The sequence below is a fragment of the Crocodylus porosus genome, unplaced genomic scaffold (assembly GCF_001723895.1).
Source record: "Crocodylus porosus isolate Cpor-Errol unplaced genomic scaffold, CroPor_comp1, whole genome shotgun sequence".
NCBI lineage: Eukaryota > Metazoa > Chordata > Crocodylia > Crocodylidae > Crocodylus > Crocodylus porosus.
The window spans coordinates 70,632,132-70,654,727 of record NW_017728948.1 but is presented as its reverse complement, the minus strand read 5'-3'; the positions used below and the strand labels follow the sequence as shown (position 1 = coordinate 70,654,727).

At 39.6% G+C, this 22,596-nt stretch overlaps 1 protein-coding gene across 4 annotated transcripts in view; it reads left to right on the top strand.

Annotated features, from left to right (window-relative positions):
• SMARCAD1 (SWI/SNF-related, matrix-associated actin-dependent regulator of chromatin, subfamily a, containing DEAD/H box 1) overlaps positions 1-20,894 on the top strand; it is an 80,018-nt gene extending 59,124 nt beyond the window's left edge. For 3 of the 4 annotated variants that reach the window (XM_019553190.1, XM_019553189.1, XM_019553192.1), the window contains 13 exons: positions 1,049-1,148; positions 2,840-2,899; positions 3,087-3,162; positions 5,807-5,942; positions 7,822-7,959; positions 8,264-8,359; positions 9,877-9,994; positions 10,231-10,352; positions 11,410-11,598; positions 12,937-13,055; positions 19,049-19,231; positions 19,692-19,801; positions 20,337-20,894. In XM_019553190.1, the coding sequence (XP_019408735.1) occupies positions 1,049-1,148; positions 2,840-2,899; positions 3,087-3,162; positions 5,807-5,942; positions 7,822-7,959; positions 8,264-8,359; positions 9,877-9,994; positions 10,231-10,352; positions 11,410-11,598; positions 12,937-13,055; positions 19,049-19,231; positions 19,692-19,801; positions 20,337-20,395 (1,506 nt within the window). In that variant the 3' untranslated portion in view covers positions 20,396-20,894. The remainder of the gene's footprint in view (positions 1-1,048; positions 1,149-2,839; positions 2,900-3,086; positions 3,163-5,806; positions 5,943-7,821; positions 7,960-8,263; positions 8,360-9,876; positions 9,995-10,230; positions 10,353-11,409; positions 11,599-12,936; positions 13,056-19,048; positions 19,232-19,691; positions 19,802-20,336) is intronic. The other variant, XM_019553191.1, reaches the window with a different exon arrangement.
• The last annotated feature ends 1,702 nt before the right edge of the window (positions 20,895-22,596 follow it).

The following is a 22,596-nucleotide window of genomic DNA, read 5'->3' as shown; positions in this document are numbered from 1 at the left end:
CTCCCTCCCCCACCCTGGAAAGCAGTTGTCCTACCTGTGCTCTGGTATCTCTGTCTTTTTTTATGATGGTCATTCATGCTAGTGCATAGCGTTTGTCTAGTTTCATTTACCCACATGGTTAGGAGGGCATTAAGTACATTGGATACATTGTACCACATTCTGGGAGAGCCATGTGTGATCCGTGGGTTTCACTGTTCTTGTATTTATTCTCAAAGTCCACTGCTGATGAATTAGCAACATGGAGGTGGGGCCTGGGAATACTTTTCTTAAGTTCTGGTCCTTTTCAAGTATAGGCTGTAATGTGTTATCTTCTTACATGTTCAAGTGTGGGATGGTTGGTGACAACAAAAGATTAGTGGGGGGGTTTTCCCTGCATTGTACTAGGTTACTGCAGATGGGTGACTCTTTCAAAGATATAATCTCTTTCTCTGCTGGAGTGTCCTTGCTGGATAAAAAGGTAGTTTTCAGCTTGGCAGGATGGGTTGTAGCCTTCAAAGGATTCACAAAACTCAATAGGCTAGGATTGCTATAAGAGGACGATTCTTATCTCATCTTTTCTAGAAAATGTTTCATACTTGGAATCCTTCTTTTCTTTGACTAGCTCATAAACACGTCAGTGTACTTCGCAGTGGTGGGCATATTGAGAGTTGCTCTACTTTCTAAATAATAGTATGACAAGGTTGCAGGTGTGGGAAGGCAAGTGGAGAGGCATAGATCTAAAAATAAAATAAGAATAATCTAAATGGATAGTAATAAGAATAGTTAAAGGAGAATAATCTCTGATGTTGATTTAGGCTTAAAAGAAACAGGATTATAAACATGATTTAAAGGTTATTCATACTAAGGTGAGTCGAGGAGGATTTGAATTTTGTAAAGCATAGTTGATAAATTTTAAATTTGTTTTCATAACTCTTTTATCTGAAATACGTATAAGCACTTGATAGTAACACCTCAATCTACTTCTACATTTTAAGATTTAAGATTAGTATTTTCCTACTCACCTTGTAATTGCATTAATTATATTTAAATGGTGTACATTTTCTCCTAGGGTTTAGGAAAGACAATTCAAGCTATTGCATTCCTGGCATATCTCTACCAACAGGGTAATAAAGGTCCTCATTTGATTGTTGTGCCAGCTTCAACTTTAGGTAAGTGAAGGATTTCATGAGCAGGTATAAGAAGATATCAAATTCACTTAGCTAAAGAATAAACCGTCTAAGATTTACATAATAGAGCACCAGTTTGCATCTGAATTAAAATGTAATTGTTATAGTTATGTTCAGGTCTCCATCAATTCATGTTTGAATAATTTAAACTGCATCTATAATTCATGCTGTTTTTATTTTGAAGATGCACTTGCATTGAAATTACAGGTATTAGATAGCTTTTTGCGTTTATATAGGTTATAAGAAGATTATGTCACAAAAATATAGTCACAGAGTGCAGTGTTACAGTGTTGGTGTTCATTCTAGTCTGCCTGACTTTTTAATTGAGGAAACTATTTATCACAGCATTAGATTGATATAATTCATGATGTACTGCTCTTACTTAGAGCTCAGTACTTGTTTTCCCTTAAAAATATCAGACACTTGTGATGCAAAATCCCTTACAAACATCCTCAAACCCTGCAAATATGATGGGCGATAGGATTTTTTCCGTTTTTCAAATCCCAAATCTGAAGTACCAAAGGGGTTCTAGGATAATTAATTAGGAACATTTACACTTTCCAAGTTGTAAATGGTCTTTACTGTAGACTTTTTCTTGCTTTTTTAAATATTTTAAACATTTTCTAAAATAAAGTAAAAGTCATACTTTTTAAAAGAATGCCTTTTCCTTTACATCGAAAAGATGTACAGTAAATAGGGCTTCATGTTTTCACTTTTTTTAAAGTGAGTTTTATAGGCTGGAGAAGGTGGCAGACTGACAGCCCTGGAGATTATTACAGTCTTTAGCAAAAGAAATGGCACATTATGGACAGTGAAAGTTACCTATAGGGTTGTTTTGATTACATGCTTCAGTACTATTAGGAGAGGCTAGGGCAAATCGCTGCTTGTTGTGTTGGTCTACATGCCCATTCAGTCCTTTGCCCTGGCTCTTATTCCAGCTAGAGAATGCCAGTTGTGATAATTGGTGTTTAGCATCTGTCCTTTAAGAATGAGAGATCACCCCATGTATCGCCTCCTTCCAAACAGGTATCCGTTTGACTTAGTAAAATTGTCAGGTATCATGTATGATGGTTGACAGTTTCACTCATCTTCTGATGGATTTGAATATGCAATACTCTAGCATTTCTTTGCCAGTTCTCTGAGGCATACTGTTTCGTGAAGAGGATTGCGTAAATAAAGGTCTCCAGGAAATAATCAACTTTGAAATGTCCATTTAACTAAGAAAGTATTACTAAAAAGTTGAAACTTTTTTTTTTAACCTAACACTATTTTAGCAAAATCATCATCACAGTAATGATCAAAAGCAATTTTACACCTCTAAATGATCTGGTTTTTAAACAATAATGCTCCCTACCCTGTTTTTTTTTAGTGATGAACTGCTTTTGAAGCCGTAAACTTGTATGCATGAGCATTCAATGGACATAGAAAATCTTCTGAAAAAGTTGACCCTCACTTTGTCAGCTGTTTTTTGACTGCAGAATTTGTAATTTTGGGGATTTCAAGTAGTAAGAAAGTTTTCTCAAACTCTTGCTTCAGTAGGATTTTATTTAGGTTTGCATTGTTAAGTGAATTGTCTGGTTAGTACTGAAGAAAAGTAGGATGTTCTTTCTGACTGTGTGGAAGAGCCAAGTGCAGTATTTTAGATTGACAGTTTTCTAATGATCTCTGTATAGATAACTGGATAAGAGAAGTTAATCTGTGGTGTCCGGATCTTGGTGTCCTTTTTTATTATGGTAAGAATATTTTTAGTTTTCAGATTAAAGGCATAAAATGAATAATTAATTAATTTTTAGAATGTCATTATTTGGGCTGTCTGTTTTGGAGTATAATAAAACACAAATTACAGCAGAGCTTAACATGATTTAAATGCAGGTATTTCTCTCGCAAAAAACTTTTAAGTGTATTCCTTTGTTCTTGTAGGATCCCAGGAAGATCGGAAACATCTCAGAATTGACATTAATAATAAAGCTGTAGACTTTAACGTGATTGTGACCACGTAAGTCTTGCAGTTAAAAGAATATGAATAAGTTAAAGTTGAATTCTACTGACCTCTAGTGGTGTTAGACAGCTTGATCAGTCTTAGGAATGTAGAACTATTTAATTTTGCAAATTATTGAGTTAGGCCAACTTTTTTTTGCTTGCAAGTGACCAGTTTCAAAGCTTGTGCAGTCTTCTAGGGTTCCTTTTATGGTAGTGGTGTAAAAAACACTCTAGTCTGTTTCTTTCATTGTAATATTGCTCAGCACACTTTGTTCAATTCAATATATTAGGAACTGTGTTTAGACCTACATAAGGAGTCTGATCCCCACATGTAACTCAAAAATAAAATAAAAAAAGGGAAGGAGTGCATAACATTGACCATTGTAGTGGTGGTGGCATTGTCTGTCACTTGGTAATACAGCACATCATCTTCTGACTGACAGCACAGGGAAGAAATGCATGAGGAGAATTCCTTAAAAGGGAGTTGGCTAACAGTGAGTTCAGTGAGTAAAGCTATGCTTAGACACATACCTGGTGCTCTTGACCACTTCCCTATATATGTATGTACCTCTGTGTTCTGGGTTGCATCCTTTGATTCAAAACAAATTAAAATAAAAGGCCCACAGATTGTATTCCTCCTGAAATTTTTGTAATAACCAATATCATTTTTTTGTGTGATACAGTGTGTCACGGGGCAGGGTCCTAGGAGCGGCAATGATCTCTCCGGACGCCCCCTACTGTGCCAAGTCTGAGATAAAGCACACTCGTTCTTGCACGCCACATCTTTGATGTTAGGTATTTTATAAGGGAGGCTGCCATTTTGTCCCCTTGGACACGGTGCTCTGGTTTATCCTGGCCCCTGTTCTGTATTGACTAACTTGGTGCACCCCAGCCTTATGGGCTATGCGTGGCTCCTACCACCCCTATACCGTGCCCCAAGCCTCACAGATGTACCGGACATTGTCTGATCAGTTCTCCCCTCGGCGCCCTCACGGGCACCCTTTGGCTCGTCTCGCAATTGCCCACGCCGTCACGGGCGCCCCCTGGGTTTTCCGCAATTGCCTGCACCCTCACGGGCGCCCTGGCTTGTCTCACTGTCACCCGTGCCCTCGCGGGCTCTCTGGCTTTTTTCGCAATGGCCTGCGCCCTCACAGACGCTCCCTGGCCTCTCTTTTCCTCACGGTTGCCCACGCTCCCCGCGGACACTCCCTGGCCTTCCCCATGACCGTGCCTGCACTAGAACTTCTCACAACTGGGGCTCGGGTGGCCATAGTTGTGCCTGGCCCCAAAATCCCCTCCTCAGGTCTAAAGTTCCTGTGGGGCTCAGGCAGCCTCGGCCTTACCTGGCCCCCAATCCTCTGCGCCCCTTCTCAGGGCTGGGGTCAGTGCACCCCTGAATGTTGTGCCTTCTCTGGCACCGGGGTCCCCACACTACTGTGGAGCCCCTATGAGGCCTCCTCCAATCCGTGCTAGCCTCACCCGGTCCTCCAGTGTAACAACAAACAATAAAAGCAATAACGCAAACCAATCGGCTACAACTCAAAACTGCGCCTCCTGGCTAAAACTTAAACTCTAAGCCACCTTGCTAATCATCATTTAAATCCCTACCAGGGCTTCCTCCACCCGGTATTCTCAAACAGAAGCTGCTCAGGCCATCAGGCTTCTCTACTCTGCTTACTCCAGCTTCCTCAGCTGCTAGTGGGGAACTGCCTCTCTGGCCTCAGCTTGGATCATTTATATAGGTCAGGCCCTGCCCCTTTCTGGTCAGCTGACCAAACTGCGGTTGCCCTGGCAACCAGCACCTGTATCCCTTTGTAGGAGCAGGGCACTGAAGTGCCCTGCAACACAGTGCATCAGAACATTTATTAGAAAAAATATGTGAACTTGCCAGATGGTTCTCTGGGTTGCCAGTAACAAGTTTCTGCTCAAACAAAAACCACAGGGTCCCAAGCCCTTACACATACCCTTCAGGCATTCGTGGAAGCAGATACTAGAAACATGGCAAATGCAAATGGTGTAAAAAGCCAAAGCAAGTTTAACCCTTCCCTCTGTGCTATATAAGATAATGGTAATAGTAATAAATTGAACTACTGTAAAATTTAGGTAAGTGCGCTGGTAATCCATCTCTAACCGTATACCTCTAATCCTAACAAAAATCTATTTTGCGGACAGTAATTTGAAAGCTGTTCATAACTTTCTCTCAAAAACAACTTTTTCTAAACCTTGTAGAGCTTCCAGAAGAACGTGCCAAGTTTTAAAATCACAAGTTTTATCTCTAACAGTAGTCAACTATGACCTGTCCTTAAAAATAAGAGAGGAAGAAATAATGAACAAAGTAATCAGAATTTCTGGATTAGAGAAGTGTTTTCATCTTCACTGAATTCCAGTGTCAGTAGGGTTTTAGTCAGATTATCCCTGTGTATTACTTTTATAAAGTTTATTCTATACTTAAAAGTGTATATAGAGAATTTCAGCTTCCTTGTACGTATGCTGCAACTGTTTGTCAACCTCAGATTGTGGATGTTTTTAAAAGTATTTTTTATTTGGGACATTCTTCAATGTATTTGGATGGCTGTCATGTTTTTGGAGCTTGTAGTCAGACTTCTGTTAATACAGGGTAAACTACAATGTTAACATTATATGATTTGTTCTTCTGACAGGTATAATTGTGCAATTAGCAGTTCAGACGACCGAAGTCTATTTCGTCGGTTGAAACTTAACTATGCAATATTCGATGAAGGCCACATGTTAAAGAACATGGGTTCTGTACGTTACCAGCACCTTATGACAATTAATGTAAGATAGGTTTTAAAATACTGTTCCTTCCCACCTCCCCCATGTTCCCTTGTTGTAGCCCAAACTGTCTTCATACACACCAAGTAATAAACTTATAGAAAGATATTCCATGAAATAAAGAAAAAAGACTGTGTGTAAATGCATGCCAGAATGGGGCTACAACTGCTTTCTACTTTAGGAGCTACAAATAGAGACTCAGTAGTAAATACAAAGCATCTCCTTATTGCTGTATCCCAAATATACTTAAATTTTAGAATACTAAACAGGTCCCCCCCACCCCAACTATTGTTCTCGTATAAATTACCAAAGCTGTAGTTAGAGAAGAGATTCTGGCAAAAGAACAGGGCAGTGAGAGAGAGACATTAAGGGTTAAGGATGTTAGTAAGCTGTTTGAAAAAAGGTCATAGTCCAAAGTAGGTGTTGGAACAAAATAATTGAGCTTTCAAACATTATTTTTCAGTGAACGTTGCTTTTGAGAGAATGTATAGTTCTGCTTTAGTTCTTGTACAGAGCCTGCTATAGTACAGTTTTCCCTTGCTTCATGCTGTACACATATTCCTGGAAAACAGTGCATAACTGTTCCCCCTTGCATAGGGGGAACCCACTTTACAATGTAACCAGTAGGGATATGTTCCAAGACCTTGACTGTACTGATCCCCAGGCCCGTTTCTGTCACTTTACAAGACAGTTTTGGTATTGCCAGCAGCAGATAGTATACACAACAAGCACAGGGTGGTGGTGAATGTTACCATAATGGGGATGGCAACTACAGAAACACGTGTTGCAGACAACAAGCGAGGAGCACAGATCCACACAGGAAACTATATTTTGGTGTACGTCACTCGCACAGCACACCGCACTTTTCGGCTGACTCTGGGTTTCCACCACACTAATTGCATAAGAGTGAATTTACCTTGCATATAACAAATTTTGGGTATAAAAAGGATCATCGCATAAGAGTGAATTTGCACATACTGAACCTGTATAAAGCAAGGAAAACCTGTACTTTGCCATCTACATATTCAGCTCGATAAAGAGATAAATATCTGAATTCAAGTAGACAAGAATTTTGTTGAAGTAGGCAAATTTGTTGCAGATGGAAATGTAGACTATAAGTAAACTCTTATTCCAAATTCATTTTGCAGTTACATAGACAACCAAACAGTTGAATAGTAAAAACTTCTATGTCCTGTCAGTATGGTCTAGACTAGATCTGTGGTTTCCAGGAAACAGAGTTTGACCTGAACACAAGAAAAGACTTCTAAAGTCACCAAATGCCTAAGTCTATTCAGAAATACTGTATCTACTCGATTTCCGAACAGAAGGGTTTATTTCCCTATTTAACATTGGGGAACATGAGGTGACAGGGGGAGAGCCCCTCATCTTGGAATCAAGTACGAGATCGCAGGGGAAAAGGCAGTTGCTGCAGCTCCAGCTGAGACCTTGACCCTGGCTTGAGACTGGAGCCACAGCTGCTGGCTAACCTCTCAGTGGCTCTCCACCCCATCTCCGTCCTGCCCCTCAGCCTTGGGACCCTTGCCTCCCACTACCCCTGCAACCTCTGTCCCCTTTGCTTGCTGCCTCTCCCCACTGATCTCTTGCCCCATTCCCTAGTGCTTACCCTTGCTTCCACACTGGCAAGCTCCATCCCTACTCCAGCTGGGGGCATGGAGGACAGCCTCAGCTTGGCCCCATTGCAGCAGATGTTTAACGTACTATAGAAGTTTGAGAGAGAAAAATGAAAATATATTTATTTTCTTGTGTAGTTTCTTTGCATAAATTGTGCTTCTGAAGTTGGATATATTGATTTCTTCACTGTTAATTTTCATTTAATTTTAATGAATAGTGTTTTTGTTTTTTTCTGTGGTGGATGAAATAGGCAATGAATCGTCTGCTACTAACAGGAACTCCCGTTCAAAATAATCTATTGGAATTAATGTCTCTCTTGAATTTTGTTATGCCACATATGTTCAGTAGCAGCACAAGTGAAATCCGGAGGATGTTCTCTTCAAAAACAGTAAGTACAGTGATAGGCTTACAGTAAAAACATTTTTGCAATAGAATTTTTCTTGTTTAATTTTTATGGAAACGACTATAGTCACAAAAATATTCATATTCATGTAAAAGCAAACATGATATAACAATTGGACTACAAACATATTGTAATAGGATGTCCTGGAACTTTATAGCTTTTACTTATCCCAAAAAGGGCATATTTTCTCTTGAGTGATTGTCTCTCAAATTAGAGCTCCTTAACCACAATTATTAGATTAGAGAATTTCTATAAAAACAAACTGACTTTTTTGCATTATTTTTCTTAGAAAACTGCAGAAGAACAAAGTATATATGAAAAGGAGAGGATTGCACATGCAAAGCAGATAATAAAACCATTTATCTTAAGAAGAGTAAAAGATGAAGTAAGCATGCACTTATAGCTATAGTAACTCATACAAAATTATTTTCACGCAAGAAGTTGAGAATATTTTTGAAGGCTCTCAGGTGACAGAAGAAATTAGTTTTAAGTAACTTTACAACGATATGAGACTTTTTATTAGGAGTGGAAGCACCTTCTGGAACACTTGCATAACATTTTCTAGGATCCCTCTTCCCACTACTTTACTCCATAACCAGTCAGTCCACTTTTACTTTTTGACTAGAAGTCTGTGACTTTCTCCCCACTTCCTACCCACCTCTGTCAGGCATCAGTTACTTCTCTCAGGTCTTCTCCCACTCTTCTTATGCACAGATTGTTGCCACTACTAATCTCTGTGCTTTGGCTTCCCTTACTTTCAGCTTTTGATTACAGCACTGTGACTTATCCATCTGGTGTGAATGGCCTCCCTGAGAATTGGTGGGTGCTACTTAGCAGAAAAGTAAATGGGTAGCTGTACTTACCACACATTATTGTTTTGCTTTTTCTGAAAAAAGTAAGACAATGTGCTACATATAGATAAAGCCACAAACGTGGATTTAAAATATCTACATCCTCAAGGTTCACTTTCTAAAAAGCTAAAGACTATTTGAATGCTTGTCTGTTGCATGTGGAAATTGCTTCACTGTCCCCTTCTTTGTAGAAGAAGGGGTGGGCAAAGTCCAGCCCACAGGTTGGATCTGGCCAGCAGTGGATTCTATTTTGCAGCAGCCCCTGCCCACATGGCTGAGGCCAATCTCCATGGAAACCCCAAATGCAGCTACACTGTGATTAGAAACTGACCCTAGCTGGTCCAGAGTATGCACTCTGTGGATTGTGGCTCTGCCCTGGTCCTGGCCAAGCTGCCCCCACTGCAAGATCCCAACGGCTCTGGAGCAGCCCCCTGTCCTGCCCTGCCCTGTACCCTGCCAGCATGGCTGGGGCCAGTCTCCATGGCAACCCCAAGCTTGCTATCAAAGCGCAGCTGGGGTTTCCATGGAGACTGCCCCAACCATGCACGTACAGGCTGCTGGGAAATGGAGTCGGGCTGCTGGCCAGATCTGTCATGTTGCCCACCCCTGACTTGGAGGTTTCCCTGCATGTATAAACAGGGTAATTTCAACCATGTTAGCATTCTAACCTGTAGAAATTAGATCTATAGCTTATTTTATTTTTTTCTATAATGTTGATGATGATACTTCCATACTACTCAGTGTCATTGGTTACAGTTAAGCCATACGTAGAAATTTGTCTTTGAAGTAGCAAAGTGGTTTCCAAGTAGTCCATATGTTTCTTTTTAATTTTGAAGTCCCCAGACAGTTTTACTGAACTGAATTACTGGAACCTTAGCCAAAACCACTTATGCTGTTATTATTGGAAAGACTTGTTTACTTTTATTGAGCTCTGTATCAGGCCCTAAGTAGTTGAACAAAATTGTTGGAGCTTATCTTATGAGTAATACAGTATATTAGACCTCTAATTAATAATAACTTTTACTCAGTGTAACTTTCTGTATCTTATCAGGTTCTTAAACAGCTGCCTCCCAAAAGAGATCTTATTGAGTTGTGTGCAATGTCAGAGAAACAAGAACAGCTCTACTATGACCTCTTGAACAAGATAAAGAAATCTATTGACAGTGAGGGTATGTGAAGGCCGATTTTGTTTTTATTTCTTTTTTTACTAGGTATGTTGCAGTTGTGCCAAATATTACTTGTACATTTATTTTAAAATAATGTCCAAATTAGTATTGATACAATTTTGCAGGTTCTAGTAGTAATTAATAGATGAAATGCTGAAATCTGATTGGCTTTCATTAAATCTAAAGATTAGTACACATGCATCATGCTGCATTTCAGTATATTCCTGTTTTGGTCACAGAGAAGAACTCGGACACAGGCAATGTCATGATGCAACTAAGAAAAATGGCTAACCATCCTCTCTTACACCGTCAATACTACACGGATGATAAACTTAGGATTATGTCAACTCTTATGCTCAAGGTAAGATACTACAATTCATACGTGCTGTGGCTCCTTAAATAAGAAAGTTTTAACTTCTTGATTGAAGAAAATATGTACTTGAATAAACTTTTTTTTCCTGATTGTCAGTAACTAGTGTTCTAATTGTCTTGTAAGTATTTTTAAATAAAACTTTGAAATAACCCATGAGAGAACCCTTCCTTGGAAAGAAATGCTTCTAGCTCTTTTTTCATCCTCTTCAATTTTTTTTTCTAGTTGAGTGTTTTCTTCATGTCTAGAAAGCAGTTGAATCTTATAGCATATTTCTTGAGGGACTAAGGAGGCTAGTAGAGTCTGGGAAAGTCAAGCAGGGAAGACATAAATAGCTGAATTATTCAAAGCCAAGTTCAGGAAAAAAAAGTATTGTGAAATGTTATGGTTCAGGTATCAAGTCTTTTAAAGCAAAAAATAAATAAAATACAGAACTATTATGGAAACAGTATGCATTTTAATAAAAAATACAACTACAACCAGGGTTCAGTGCCCACTCCTTTATAAACCCTATGCAAGGAGCCTAACAAGTGTGGGACAGGAGACTAATGGGAGTGTGAAAAACCATACCTAGTAATAGAAGGGATAAGGTTTTCTTTTCTTCCTGTCTGAGCATGACAACCCTCTGCCCATGCTACATCCTATGATAGGTGTTCCCAGTTTCCTACCATCTGCCCAAGAATCAAACTCCTTATTAAGAAATATCGTCAGGGAAAGAGGTCCAGTATGGGAGTAAAAGGTCCCAAGGCTTGATGGAGAGTGGCTGGGAGCTGTTGTGGTAAAATGACTCTTGGTAGTTCTACGTAGTTGAAGTTTCTCTAGATCCTAAAACCACAGAGGATACTAATATTCTGATACTTCCCATAAACAGAAGTTGTACTGATGAGCTGCCTGCTTAAACAAAGCCCTAGGATTCACGGTATTTGTTCTCTGAAGAAGTTTTTGGATGCGCTTTTATCTTCATGTTCTTGCTATGAATTGAGACAGGTGGAATATACCTTCAGCGTGTAAAATACATTTTAGATTTGGGGTTTTATCTTCTTTTTAGGAACCAACACATTGTGATGCTAATCCTGACCTCATCTTTGAAGATATGACAGTGATGACAGATTTTGAGCTTCATTTGCTTTGTAAACAATATGCCAATGTCAGTGACTTCAAGCTAGAGATGGACCAGATTTTGGACTCCGGAAAATTTAGAACTCTAGAACATATTCTCTCTGATCTTAAAGAAAAGGTGTGTAGTAAAAGAATATTCTGTCTTGATTGTATTGCCCTATTCACAGCTTTGCTTACCAGCTGACAAACTGAATTCCTATTAAGCAGCAGCATCTACCCTCTAAGTATTTTGTTTCTGTATGGGATATTACAGTCCAACTTGCCGCAAAATCGTATTTTATTTACATAATAGTACCAGTATGTATGTTGCATGTGCAGTGCTGGATAGGTGAGAGTAGTATGTATTTCAATGACTGGATGTTTAGATTTGCTAGGCATCCACTTCCAGCAGTAAAAACTAAATGCATTGTTGCCTTTATCACTGCGGTAGTAGATGATACTAAATCCTACAGTGCATCTTAAGCCATGCTAATATTCAGTTTTAAAATTCACAAGACATTTTATAAAATACTTATAGAATAATTATCTTTGATCAACAGTTTAGCTCAGGGGTTGGCAACCTACAGTCCACAGGCTGAATCTAACCTGCAGAGGGATTGGTTCTGGCCTGCTAAGGTCCAAGCTGGTCCACATTTTACTAAAGGTACAACAGATCTCCCCAGCTGATTGATCCAGTCTGTGCTTTGTCACTTTTGCCAGTTGCTTCTGCTTGTTTCAGCCAGCTGCCTGCAGTCTATGTGGAAGGTTGCCCTTCCTCCGTACAGCATCTGTTCACTGTTGCTGAAGGGCCAGAAAGGCATGGTGGCCTGTGGCACCGGCTGGTGCCAGGGTTGTAATGGCAGAAGGCTGCTGACCCCTGCTTTAGCTGCTTAGTACAAGGGCAACAATAGTATTTTTTTTAATTATGAATCCAAATTCATAATTTTAGCAGTGACTCCTCTACAAGTGAGGTGAGTGAGGTGAAACAAGTATGTTAGAGTACCCACTGATGTGCTAGGCAACATAGAGAAAACCTACAGAAGACATATCCCTAATGTGAAATACATGTCCAAAATGAAGTGCTTGACTAATCAAAATGTAACATGCATTAATAATTGGCAAGGAAGATCATTGGTTGGGAAGTCAGGATTAAGGTTAGACACAGGCACGTTTGTCTCACAGCAGACAGCAGGCTCTCATCCACATGGAGTGGAAATTGAGTTCAAAATCAATCTATTTTACTAAAAGCATTGTTTTTGTTTTTTCTGTTTGCATATGAGATTAACATCTCTTGCTTTTTTTATGCATTTAAAGGCTGAAACACAGGTAGATTATAGTAATTTAGATTTTCGGTGCCTGAAGTTAGTTAATCTAAACATCATCTAAAAATTTTAGAAAGAAATGCATGATCATTTTTGTGTTAATAAACGTTAATGTCTTGTCTAACCGGCTTGGGTTTGTTTGTTTTTATTTCCAGGGTGATAGAGTTGTTTTGTTCAGCCAGTTTACTATGATGCTAGACATCTTAGAAGTTCTTCTGAAACAGCAGCAGCATAGATATATTAGGCTGGATGGAAAAACACAGATTTCTGAAAGGTCGGTAAAATCTATACTTGCAGAAAAGGAAAGAAAATACAAATATACATGCTCCCTATAAACATTTTTCCTACAGTTAGAGTTGAAGTCCCCTTTTGAACGTCTTGTATGAGGTTCTTGGAAATTGAAATTATGTGTTCCTAGCTAGGACTCTGTTTGCAGCTATTTTTTTGGTGTGTCCCTAGGAAAAAAAGGCACACGATGCCAGATGGGAGGTTATTTTTAGAAAAATCAGTAGAGTGTCTTAACCTCAGATCTTGTTTCCAGAAAGTACTGCTGATGCTTCTAAACCAACTTAATACTTCAGGAGCTAAAATGTCTTTTGGCTCTGAGACAGAGTGTGTGTGTGTGTGTGTGTGTGTGTGTGTGTGTGTGTGTGTGTGTGGTTGGTAGGAACAGAGGACTCCAGATGAGGCTTTGGGTATGGATATTAACAGAAAAGGCTTAGAAAATTGTCATGTCTCCAATTGCCTATGTCTGTTTTGTTGAATGTTGAATCTTTTGAAAACTGTGGAGTAGAGCTCTCTCACTTGGGTAATCTGTACTTACTTTAGTGATTAACTTTGCTCCTGTGATAATAGCAGAATTGCTACTGTATTTCAGAATATTCTGAACCTTGTCCTGGTTAAAAATCTTTATCAGTTAAGACCTGCAGTGGTACTGTTGGCATCAGTATCCCTTCTTACTGCTTGTAAGATTTGACCATCAGTTTAGAATGAGTCCCCTTTGCTCATTGTCTCTCTTATCTTAGCCAATAATGGAGTTACGAAAAAATGAAAATCCCCTTATATTAAGTAACATTACCAGAGTACTAACTTTGCTTTAGCTCTGCAGTCCTTTCCCTCACCCTTGCTTTGGAAAGCTTTTCTTCATCTGCATATTCAGCTTCTGTTGATACCCGAGTCCCTTCTGTGGATTCTCCTGGACTGATTCCTGAGGCACACCAAAAAGGACCCTTTCTTGTTATAGAGCTGCTTTCCAAACAGGTATTCCCCACCTATTTTGACATCTGTATGCCCTTTTTATGTGCAGTGCAATGTTGGCCCTATTGGCTGCATGAAATACTTTATTACTAGGCTTGACAGAATTTAATTTTTATTTTTAAATAATTTTGATGGATAAAAAGTTTATTTTTAAGCATCTCTTTTGATTTTTATCAATTTTTTTTTTTTTTTTTTTAATTAAATTGACATAAGGATCTTCTGGATGGCAAAAAAAAGCAATTAAATGGCTAAGAAAACACAAAAACTTTCTCACTGGAGTCTTTCTCCACATACCAGCCTCACCAGTAGGCTGCTTAGCCTCTTACTACAATCTCTCTTGGTTTCTCTGCAGTTGAGTTGTCCCACTCAGGCATCAGGAACTCCCCCGCCTCTGCTTTGCATGCCTTCCTTCATGGCTGCTGGTTCCAGTCTGGCTTAAATATTCTTTCCCCTTCCCATTCCCTCCCCCCACTTTGGTAGAGGTTTAGGTAGCCTGTTGTCTCCCTCCAGCCCGCTTTCAGGTACCTGTGAAGGAGCAGCTAATTGCTTAATTGACATGGGCTGTCTGCTGTTTTCCTCCTTAAAGAGACCTGCCCTCTCTTCTCTCATCTGCAACTCTTTTCTGTTCTTCCACCCTCTTCAGTTATTAACAATGGAAATATTTTTTTTTTTTTTGGTCTGTAAGTATGAGCTGAAATTAACGTTTATTGATGTTTTACAGATTAGTAATACGTAGGCTTGGCAGGATTCAATTTTTTAATGTTTAGTCTAGGTAGTCAAACCTTCTTAATACATTCTTTCAAAGGGAGGCAAACTATCACATTAAGATGCCTTTAAAGTCTTTCAACAGAATAATACTACAGGGAGGAACATCTTCTTGAAGACGAAGAGGCTCAGCATGTTCCTCTAGCCTTATAATCTCTATCGTCATCCTCTACAGTAATCATTTTAAACCCTTTTGGGATCTCCTGTCATTCCTTTAAGGTCATCTGAAGGTTCCCCTGATGACTCAAGCAAGCAAACAAAACAATCCTGTAGATTTTTTTTGATATCCTGTGATGCAAGGCACTGAATCACCTGCCGGTATGCCTATCAGTGATGTTGATCTTGAACTTGCATGCAGCTTGTAGCAAAATATGGTATCTTCTAGAATCTCAAAATAAATAGACTGCAGGTACCTAGTCAAGTGAAGGGTTTGAGTTCTTTATTTGCTTGGTCCGTACTTCTGTGGTTGTCATGGTGGCCCATAAAAACAGCAGATGTCTGGCCATGCTAGGTCTTTGTCCAGAGGCAAGAAACCCAAGAAGATTAACCTTATCGTATTGAAGATTTAATTCTCAGACATTAGCAAAGATTTACCTGCAAAAGATTCTCAGAATTTATGTTGTGTCTTCTTCGATGGACAGATTTATGAAGTCTGCCATGGAAATCTTTTTCAAGGAGTGGTTAGGCTCATGTGATGGAACCCAACTTAGGTTGTGATATGTATCTCTACTCTCCATGGAAGGCTTGTGAGCCCAAGCAGAGTCCCAATAACACACACGCACATTCTAGAGCCTTGGGCTGTTCACCTAGCTTTTTGCCCCCAACAAATAATGCAATAATCATGCACTAAAAAATGCAAGGAGCAAGACCATCCTGGAAGTGATACACGGGTGGTCTGTTTCTTATCACTTAGTAACCCTGTATACACTATGTTCTGAGAGAGGTTATTTCCGCTTATGTGAAAGTGCTCTTTCACACATGAATGAGAAGCTGCTTGATACTAGGGCATGTATTCTAGAAATGGAGAAGCTACTTTGTGCACCTTTTTGCTACCAGTCTTGAATGGGAAGGAACCTAGTGTTTTGCTTGGGAAACAAAAATGTCCCAGGTCTTTCACAGATTAATTTGATTCGGTTTAGGAAGGAATAGTCTGTCTTCACCCTACCCTTATCACTCTTAGGTTCCTGGAGAAGGCCCAGATGGTAATAACTCCAGCTTAAATATGTCACTAGTATTCTCATCTGATGCTCCTCACAAGCAGACCACCACATATTTGACTTTCAGATTATCCAAACACTTCTTGTGTGTGGCATCTGGGATTGCAGCTGGACCTATGTCAACATAAAGGTTATCTGGCTAAGCCCCTTTGGGAAGAGCTGGAAAAGTGGCCTTCGTTCAGAGCATAAGGTTTCTAAATAGGAAAATGTAGGGACACTAAATGAAAATATTTCTGCTCGTAATTGGCCTTTAAATTCTTTAGTTCCAAATATATTGGATTATGTTTATTGTCTTCTGAAGTCCTGAACTTCTTCACTTGGCTGCTCTGCATCAGCATACTGTTTACTCACAGAAGGTGACTTTGGTTTGTGGGTCCCCCTCTTTCCCACTCCACTTGAAGAATCTGATGTTAAGGAACATATTTCATACATTTCCACCACATAGAACTGCTTACTACCTGGGACTTGAAGGTACTACTTTGGACTCTCCATTTGAACAAACATTGAAGTGTCACTGTATAGGGTGTGAAATACTTTGAGACTTGACTTTGTAGGTAGTACGTCTTTAAGGGTATAATTACGCTCAGTTCTTATGTCTGAAATTAACCAAAATGTCTTTGGAATTCCACACAAACCAATGTTTACATAAGTGTATCTTTTTTTCTTTGACTGTCATGACTCCTGGGGAGGCTGAATGCCACATAATGGATGTTTTTAGAGCTATGTCCTACGTATCTGGGACACAGTAATTTAATGCATCAGTTAAGACTGTGTGATTTAAGTCAAAGGGGCAACTCCCTAAATAAGTGACAGGAAACATTAAAGCAGCCCATCCCTTAAATTATTCTTCCCTATTCCATAAGGGTTGTATCAGTATCTATAGTTTGTTGTAGGGGAACGTATATTTCCAAAACCTCTAGGGCAGCTATTCGTAATTGATATGATCAAACTCCAGTTATTTGTTTCTGACAGATTCTAGATCAGAGGACTAGTTTCACAGACCTGGCTCCTGTTATTACTTAAATAATACTCCTGTTTTCCTTCTCCTTGAGGCAGCTGCTAATCAGGGAGGTAGATTGTATATAAAGCAGGAGCTACAATTCTGTACTCAGACTTCATAGATTTTATAGATGTCTAGGGTCAGAAGGGACCTGGTAGTTCATCGAGTCTGTCCCCTTGCTCCAGGCAGGAAAGAGCTCTGGGGTTAACTAACCAGAGCCAGATATCTGTCTGATCTCTTCTAGAACACCTCCAAGGTAGGGGGAAGGAGCTTTCTTGGAAGCCTACTTGCATGATAGTGGATGCTAAAAGATTTCCCTCTCTTATGTATGAGATACATGCCTGCAGTAGGATCTGTATGGGCATGAGCATCTCAAATTCCAGCACCAGTAAGGGTGATTAGCTCCTGTTTACATCATTATCTCTGTCTTCATGTAGACAGTTCAACATATAAGACTGGATCCTGGGGTGGAATTTAATGGATAGCTTGGTAAATTATAGTAATGTGTACAGCAAAAGCGCCGTTATCTGGTACCCATTGGAAATGGGGGGTGCTGGATAACCAAATGTGCCAGTTATCTGAGAGGCATCTTTGCCTGGTTGGGCAAAGATGTCCCTCCTACCATGTCTGGCACATCCACATCTCAGATTAACTGTGCTGCCACTCCCCTGGTGTTGGTGTGTTGGGGGAAAGGGAGGGGGCACCGCACAGGCTGCTGTGCCCTGTGCAGACTGCTTTCCGCTGGGCTGTGGGATTCGACAAAATCGGAAGTCCCACTTCTGGTTTCCCTTTTGCTGCATCAACCGGCATGCCAGTTAATAGAGCATGCCGGTTAATGCGGCTTGGATCTGTATTAATAACTTTAATGTAGACTATTAAACTAGAAAACATTTTACACAGGCTAGAAAATCAACTTCAAAGACTAAATTAAATTATGTAATTTATCAATTATGTGCAGATTGCATATAGTCCATTAATAACAATCTGTTACCAATTGTACTTTTAATTATTTCAAATGCACTTGAAATAATATGAATGACCTAGTGGAAGTGCTTATTGACAGTACTGATATCAATATTACTGTTTAATCTAGTCATGTGTCGCTTATGGAAGGATTTTATTATTATTTTAAAATAAACTGAAGTATTTTGTTTTCTTTTTCTTAAAAAGAACACCAACCTTTTAATTAAGTATTGAGTATCATCTCTTGGGTTTCTTGCTATAAGTTAAAATCCTTTTTCCTCCTGTCTAAAATTTCTCCACTCCCATCCCCATGGTCTCTTGATAAAATACACATTCTTTCTGTTGACAGACATATGAATCTGGGGTTCATTTTCACTTATTCCTTCTCCCTTCATGTCAGGCTATAAATACTTCCTGTGACCTTCCTCCGTGACACTGATACAGCTTGCTTTTTCTCTGTCCATACAAATAAGATTCTTGGTAATCAAACAAAGATGGTAATCATGTCTTGTCTTGGCTGCTGCAGTCACCTCCATTCTTGTCCTCCTGGTACTTGCAGTTCATTCAAAATGCAGCCACCTGCCCCTGTGCTGCCACTTTGTCCAGTATGATACATTCTGCTTTCTTATTTTTACCTGTTAGACCCTTCTCAGTTCTGTCCCTCTTCCCTGTCTGCCATCATGGCCACAAACTCATTCTCTTCCCTTTCCCAAGCAGTGCCCACATCTGCCTTTTTCAGTCTTTTCCATGCGCTCTGCAGTACTGTCTTCCGTACGTATACGTAGAATGTCTTTTCAGAGTTTTCATGGTGACTATCCTGTCCTCATTCAAGGCTTTCTTCTTTGTACCCTCGTGAGCCAGCTAGTAAGAGCTCACGTCAGAGATGGAGAGGTACTGGTGTTAAACACCAGACAAAAACAGAAGAGGGCGGTAGTGGTGGAGGGAGTGAGAAGTCGTTAGTCTCTCCCCTAACTGCATCTCTTCTAAGTCAGATTTTTCTTTGTCTGCAAAATAGCAATATTATTTTTTCCCAAGGCTTGATAGTTAGATTCTCTAATTTTGCAGGATACATCTAATAGATGAGTTCAATACGGATATGGGTATATTTGTTTTCCTGCTCTCGACCAAAGCTGGTGGCCTTGGAATAAACTTGACCTCAGCAAATGTTGTCATTCTTCACGACATTGACTGCAACCCTTACAATGACAAGCAAGCAGAGGATCGATGTCACAGAGTAGGTCAGACCAGGTAAGGTTGGACTTACTGTTATTCTGTTAAAAGCAAGCGGCTGGTATTGGATACTGTACGAGGTATTACCTGAAAACCAAGGTTTTGAATCTTCAGGGCATTTTCACATACCAAATCTTAGTTCAGCCATTCAGTATTTAAAATGTAGCACATATCCCTGGCAAAGCTGAAGTCATGCTTCCGTTCTGCTATTTAGAATTTTCTCATTACTTTTGGTTTACAGCATAGTATATTTGTACCTTGTTTTGTTTTGGACCAGATGTGATCACGTTAAGCTATGCTGGAGTGTGGTTGGGGGAAGGGGAGAGACTTTTCCCATGTATATTCTAATCAGAAATGTTCATTCTTGAACATGAACCCTTCAAAAATAAATTACATATCCTGTTAACACCATGTTGTCCTTTTACAGTGCTTAAAAGTGTCATTGTGTGCTGTCAACTTTATTCTCTTGTGATTTTAGAGAAGTACAAGTCATAAAGCTAATCAGTAAAGGGACTATAGAGGAATCCATGCTCAAAATCAGTCAGCAGAAATTGAAGCTAGAACAAGATATGACAGCAGCAGATTTGGGTAAGTCTTTTTTGTGCATAATAGTACATTTCATACTTCACACTTGTTCTGTGGTCTGTTTCACCTTCTTATAGTGATAGTTTACTCTGACTAGTTAGTCCTTGATTCAGATTTCTTGCACTTTCCAGCCTAGCTTCCTCTTGAATTTCTGCAGTGCACTTGTATAAAACAGAAACCAGTATAAAAATTCCAAAAGCCTTATTGTGCAGGTTATATTTAGAGTCAGTTTTCCCACTCCCCTCACCTCCCTCTTTTTCCCCAGTTTTACTTGAAATTACTGCAGAATTCAGTACTGGAAAAGAATAGAAGTTGAGCTTTAAAAATTAGCTTTCTTTAGAGTATGTTGCAATGGAAGGTGATTAATAATAATTGTATGAAACAAACGTGCCTGATGTTCTGAATGGTAGAAGAGCTATAGTGAGATCCACTCAAGGGAGAGTAGCGTGATTTAGCTAGCCTTAACTGCATGGATGAATGTAGCTGTTTTGTGTGAAATGTTTTAATGCAGCACTAATGCTTTCTTTTTACTCTGCAGGAGAAGGGAACATTCCAGCAGATATAGCCACTTTATTAAAAGCTTCACTAGGTCTCTAAAATGTAAATAAATTGTAGATCTTATTTAGGTGAAAAAAGCTATGATACACATCCAAGAACTTTTACATTACTGATGACATGAGTTTTATGGACATTTTTAACTTTTTTGTAATTTCTTTATTGTATTTCTCATGGTATTGAGGATTTTTAAGTGATAGAATTCTCCAGATGCTTGACAACAAAAAATATGTAAATGCCATAAGTTGTAGTGCATAAAATGCAGTTAATTCTTATTTGAAAAAAGTTTTCAAAATGGGGACCCTAGTTAGTGACCATTTTAACAGATCAGCTAATGTTTAAGATTGTCAGTATTTTTGTAATTATTTCTACCTCCAAATATATATAACTGTCTGTTTCACTGGATTATGTGTGTAGATTTTTTTACATGTGCCTTATTTGACAATGTTCATGTCGGTTTCTGCTTGTTTTGTTTTATTGGATGTACTGTACTGTTTTTGTATCAACTTGTTCAAATAAAATTGCATAGATTAACAATGGATTTTTTGGTTTGTTGGGTTTTTTTCTATCGAGAACAAAATCAAAAGTACAAAGCAGCAGTTATCATTTAGTAAGTCTTTTAATTGCCAGTCATTTTTATAAAAATTGATTGATGCTAGTGTTTCTCTTTTACTATGCTGGAAGCATTAATATAAAGGTTAGTTTCTTGCCCTATAGAACATTATTGAAGATCCAGTCCTACAAAGACATTTTTCATCATGAATATTTCCATGTTTGTAAATAAAGTTTGGAGGGAAGCTGAACTCAGATCTCCATCCTCCCAACTTGGAGAAGTCCTGCTTTGGGTGCTGAAGTAAGAAGGCACCTATGCTGTACCTGAAGAGGGGGCTTTTGATCTTATGGTTTAATAAACATTGAGCTTCAAGTTCCTAAGGAGAAATGCTGACTGTGAACTCGGGAGCATTTTCCCTTCCTGTGTGAAAGATCTATGAAAGTTTGAATAGACATGAGATTGAGAGATCGCAGGTAAATGAAGTTGTTGCTAATGACGTCGGGGAACTCAGCCCTCTGGCACGTTACAGTTATTTTCTGATTGTACTCAGCTGATTTATGGTGCCATAAAATGGCAAACCAGCCACCAAGTTATTCCACAGAAAACGTGGAGCATCTTTTTGCATTGTCTGTATGGCACCATAAATTGAATATGTAGCATGCCCATGCCAGTGCATCAGTTGACTGTCACCATTAGCATGGGGACAGGGGTTGGCCTCGGGACTGGGCATACCATGGTCCTGAGTAAAAAAAAAACAAAAAAACAACCTGCTTCTGGGAGAGTGGGTTGCAGGGGCAGCAGGTTGAAAGTATTTTTGGGGTGGGGGGCACGATCTTTGTGGCTCTGGCTACCGGGAAACCTGGCAACCCCTGAGACCAGCAACCTTTCTTGCCTTCCTCTACAGCTTCCATGGGGGCTATAGGGCCAAGGCACTTAAAATACTAGGTTGTGGAGAGTCAGGATGAACATACTCTTTTAGATGATCTGGGACATGGGGACCCTAGAATCAGGGAAGAGGGTTACCCGATTCCAGGGTCCTGGTCATCTGGGACTTCTAAAAGCCAACAGGTGCACCTGGGCTATCTTGGGGAGGGCCAACAATCAGCTGGCTCTCGCACTTAGCCCTAGCATCCCCTGCTCTGGAACCTGCAGAGGACCTGGGGCAGCCCTGGGTCCAGGACGGAGCCTACCCCTGTCCAATCTGCAGAATTGGCCTGGGGGTCAACAGTAGTGCAATTAGGACTGGAGGAATCTTATGCCACATTCCAAACATTGTGCCTCCCAGCATGTGTTTGAAATGGAGGGATTTTGTGCTACAATCCCAATTTCACCTTTTTTTTTTTAATGTCAGTTAGGAGTCTCGGAGTTCAATTTGAGTTCTGTTTTCCATTCTGCCCGTTTTTTATGAATTATAAACTACATGTGTGCCTCATGCAGAATAAGGAGATTGTGCATCTTTGTGAAGTGCTTTAAAAGTCTTTATACAAGTTGAGCAATGATAATCAGAGGTTGATGTTTTTGTTTGGAGTTTATTATTGGGTTCAATGGGCAAGTTGGGTATCTTGGGACAATTTCAGTTTATCTGTTCTGGCGCTCCCCACATCTGTCCCTCCTGTGGGTAGGGAGCGGGGGGTGCTGCTTTTACCTTTCTTTTGCTGACTTCTGGCAGCTCCATTGTCCTATTCATAAG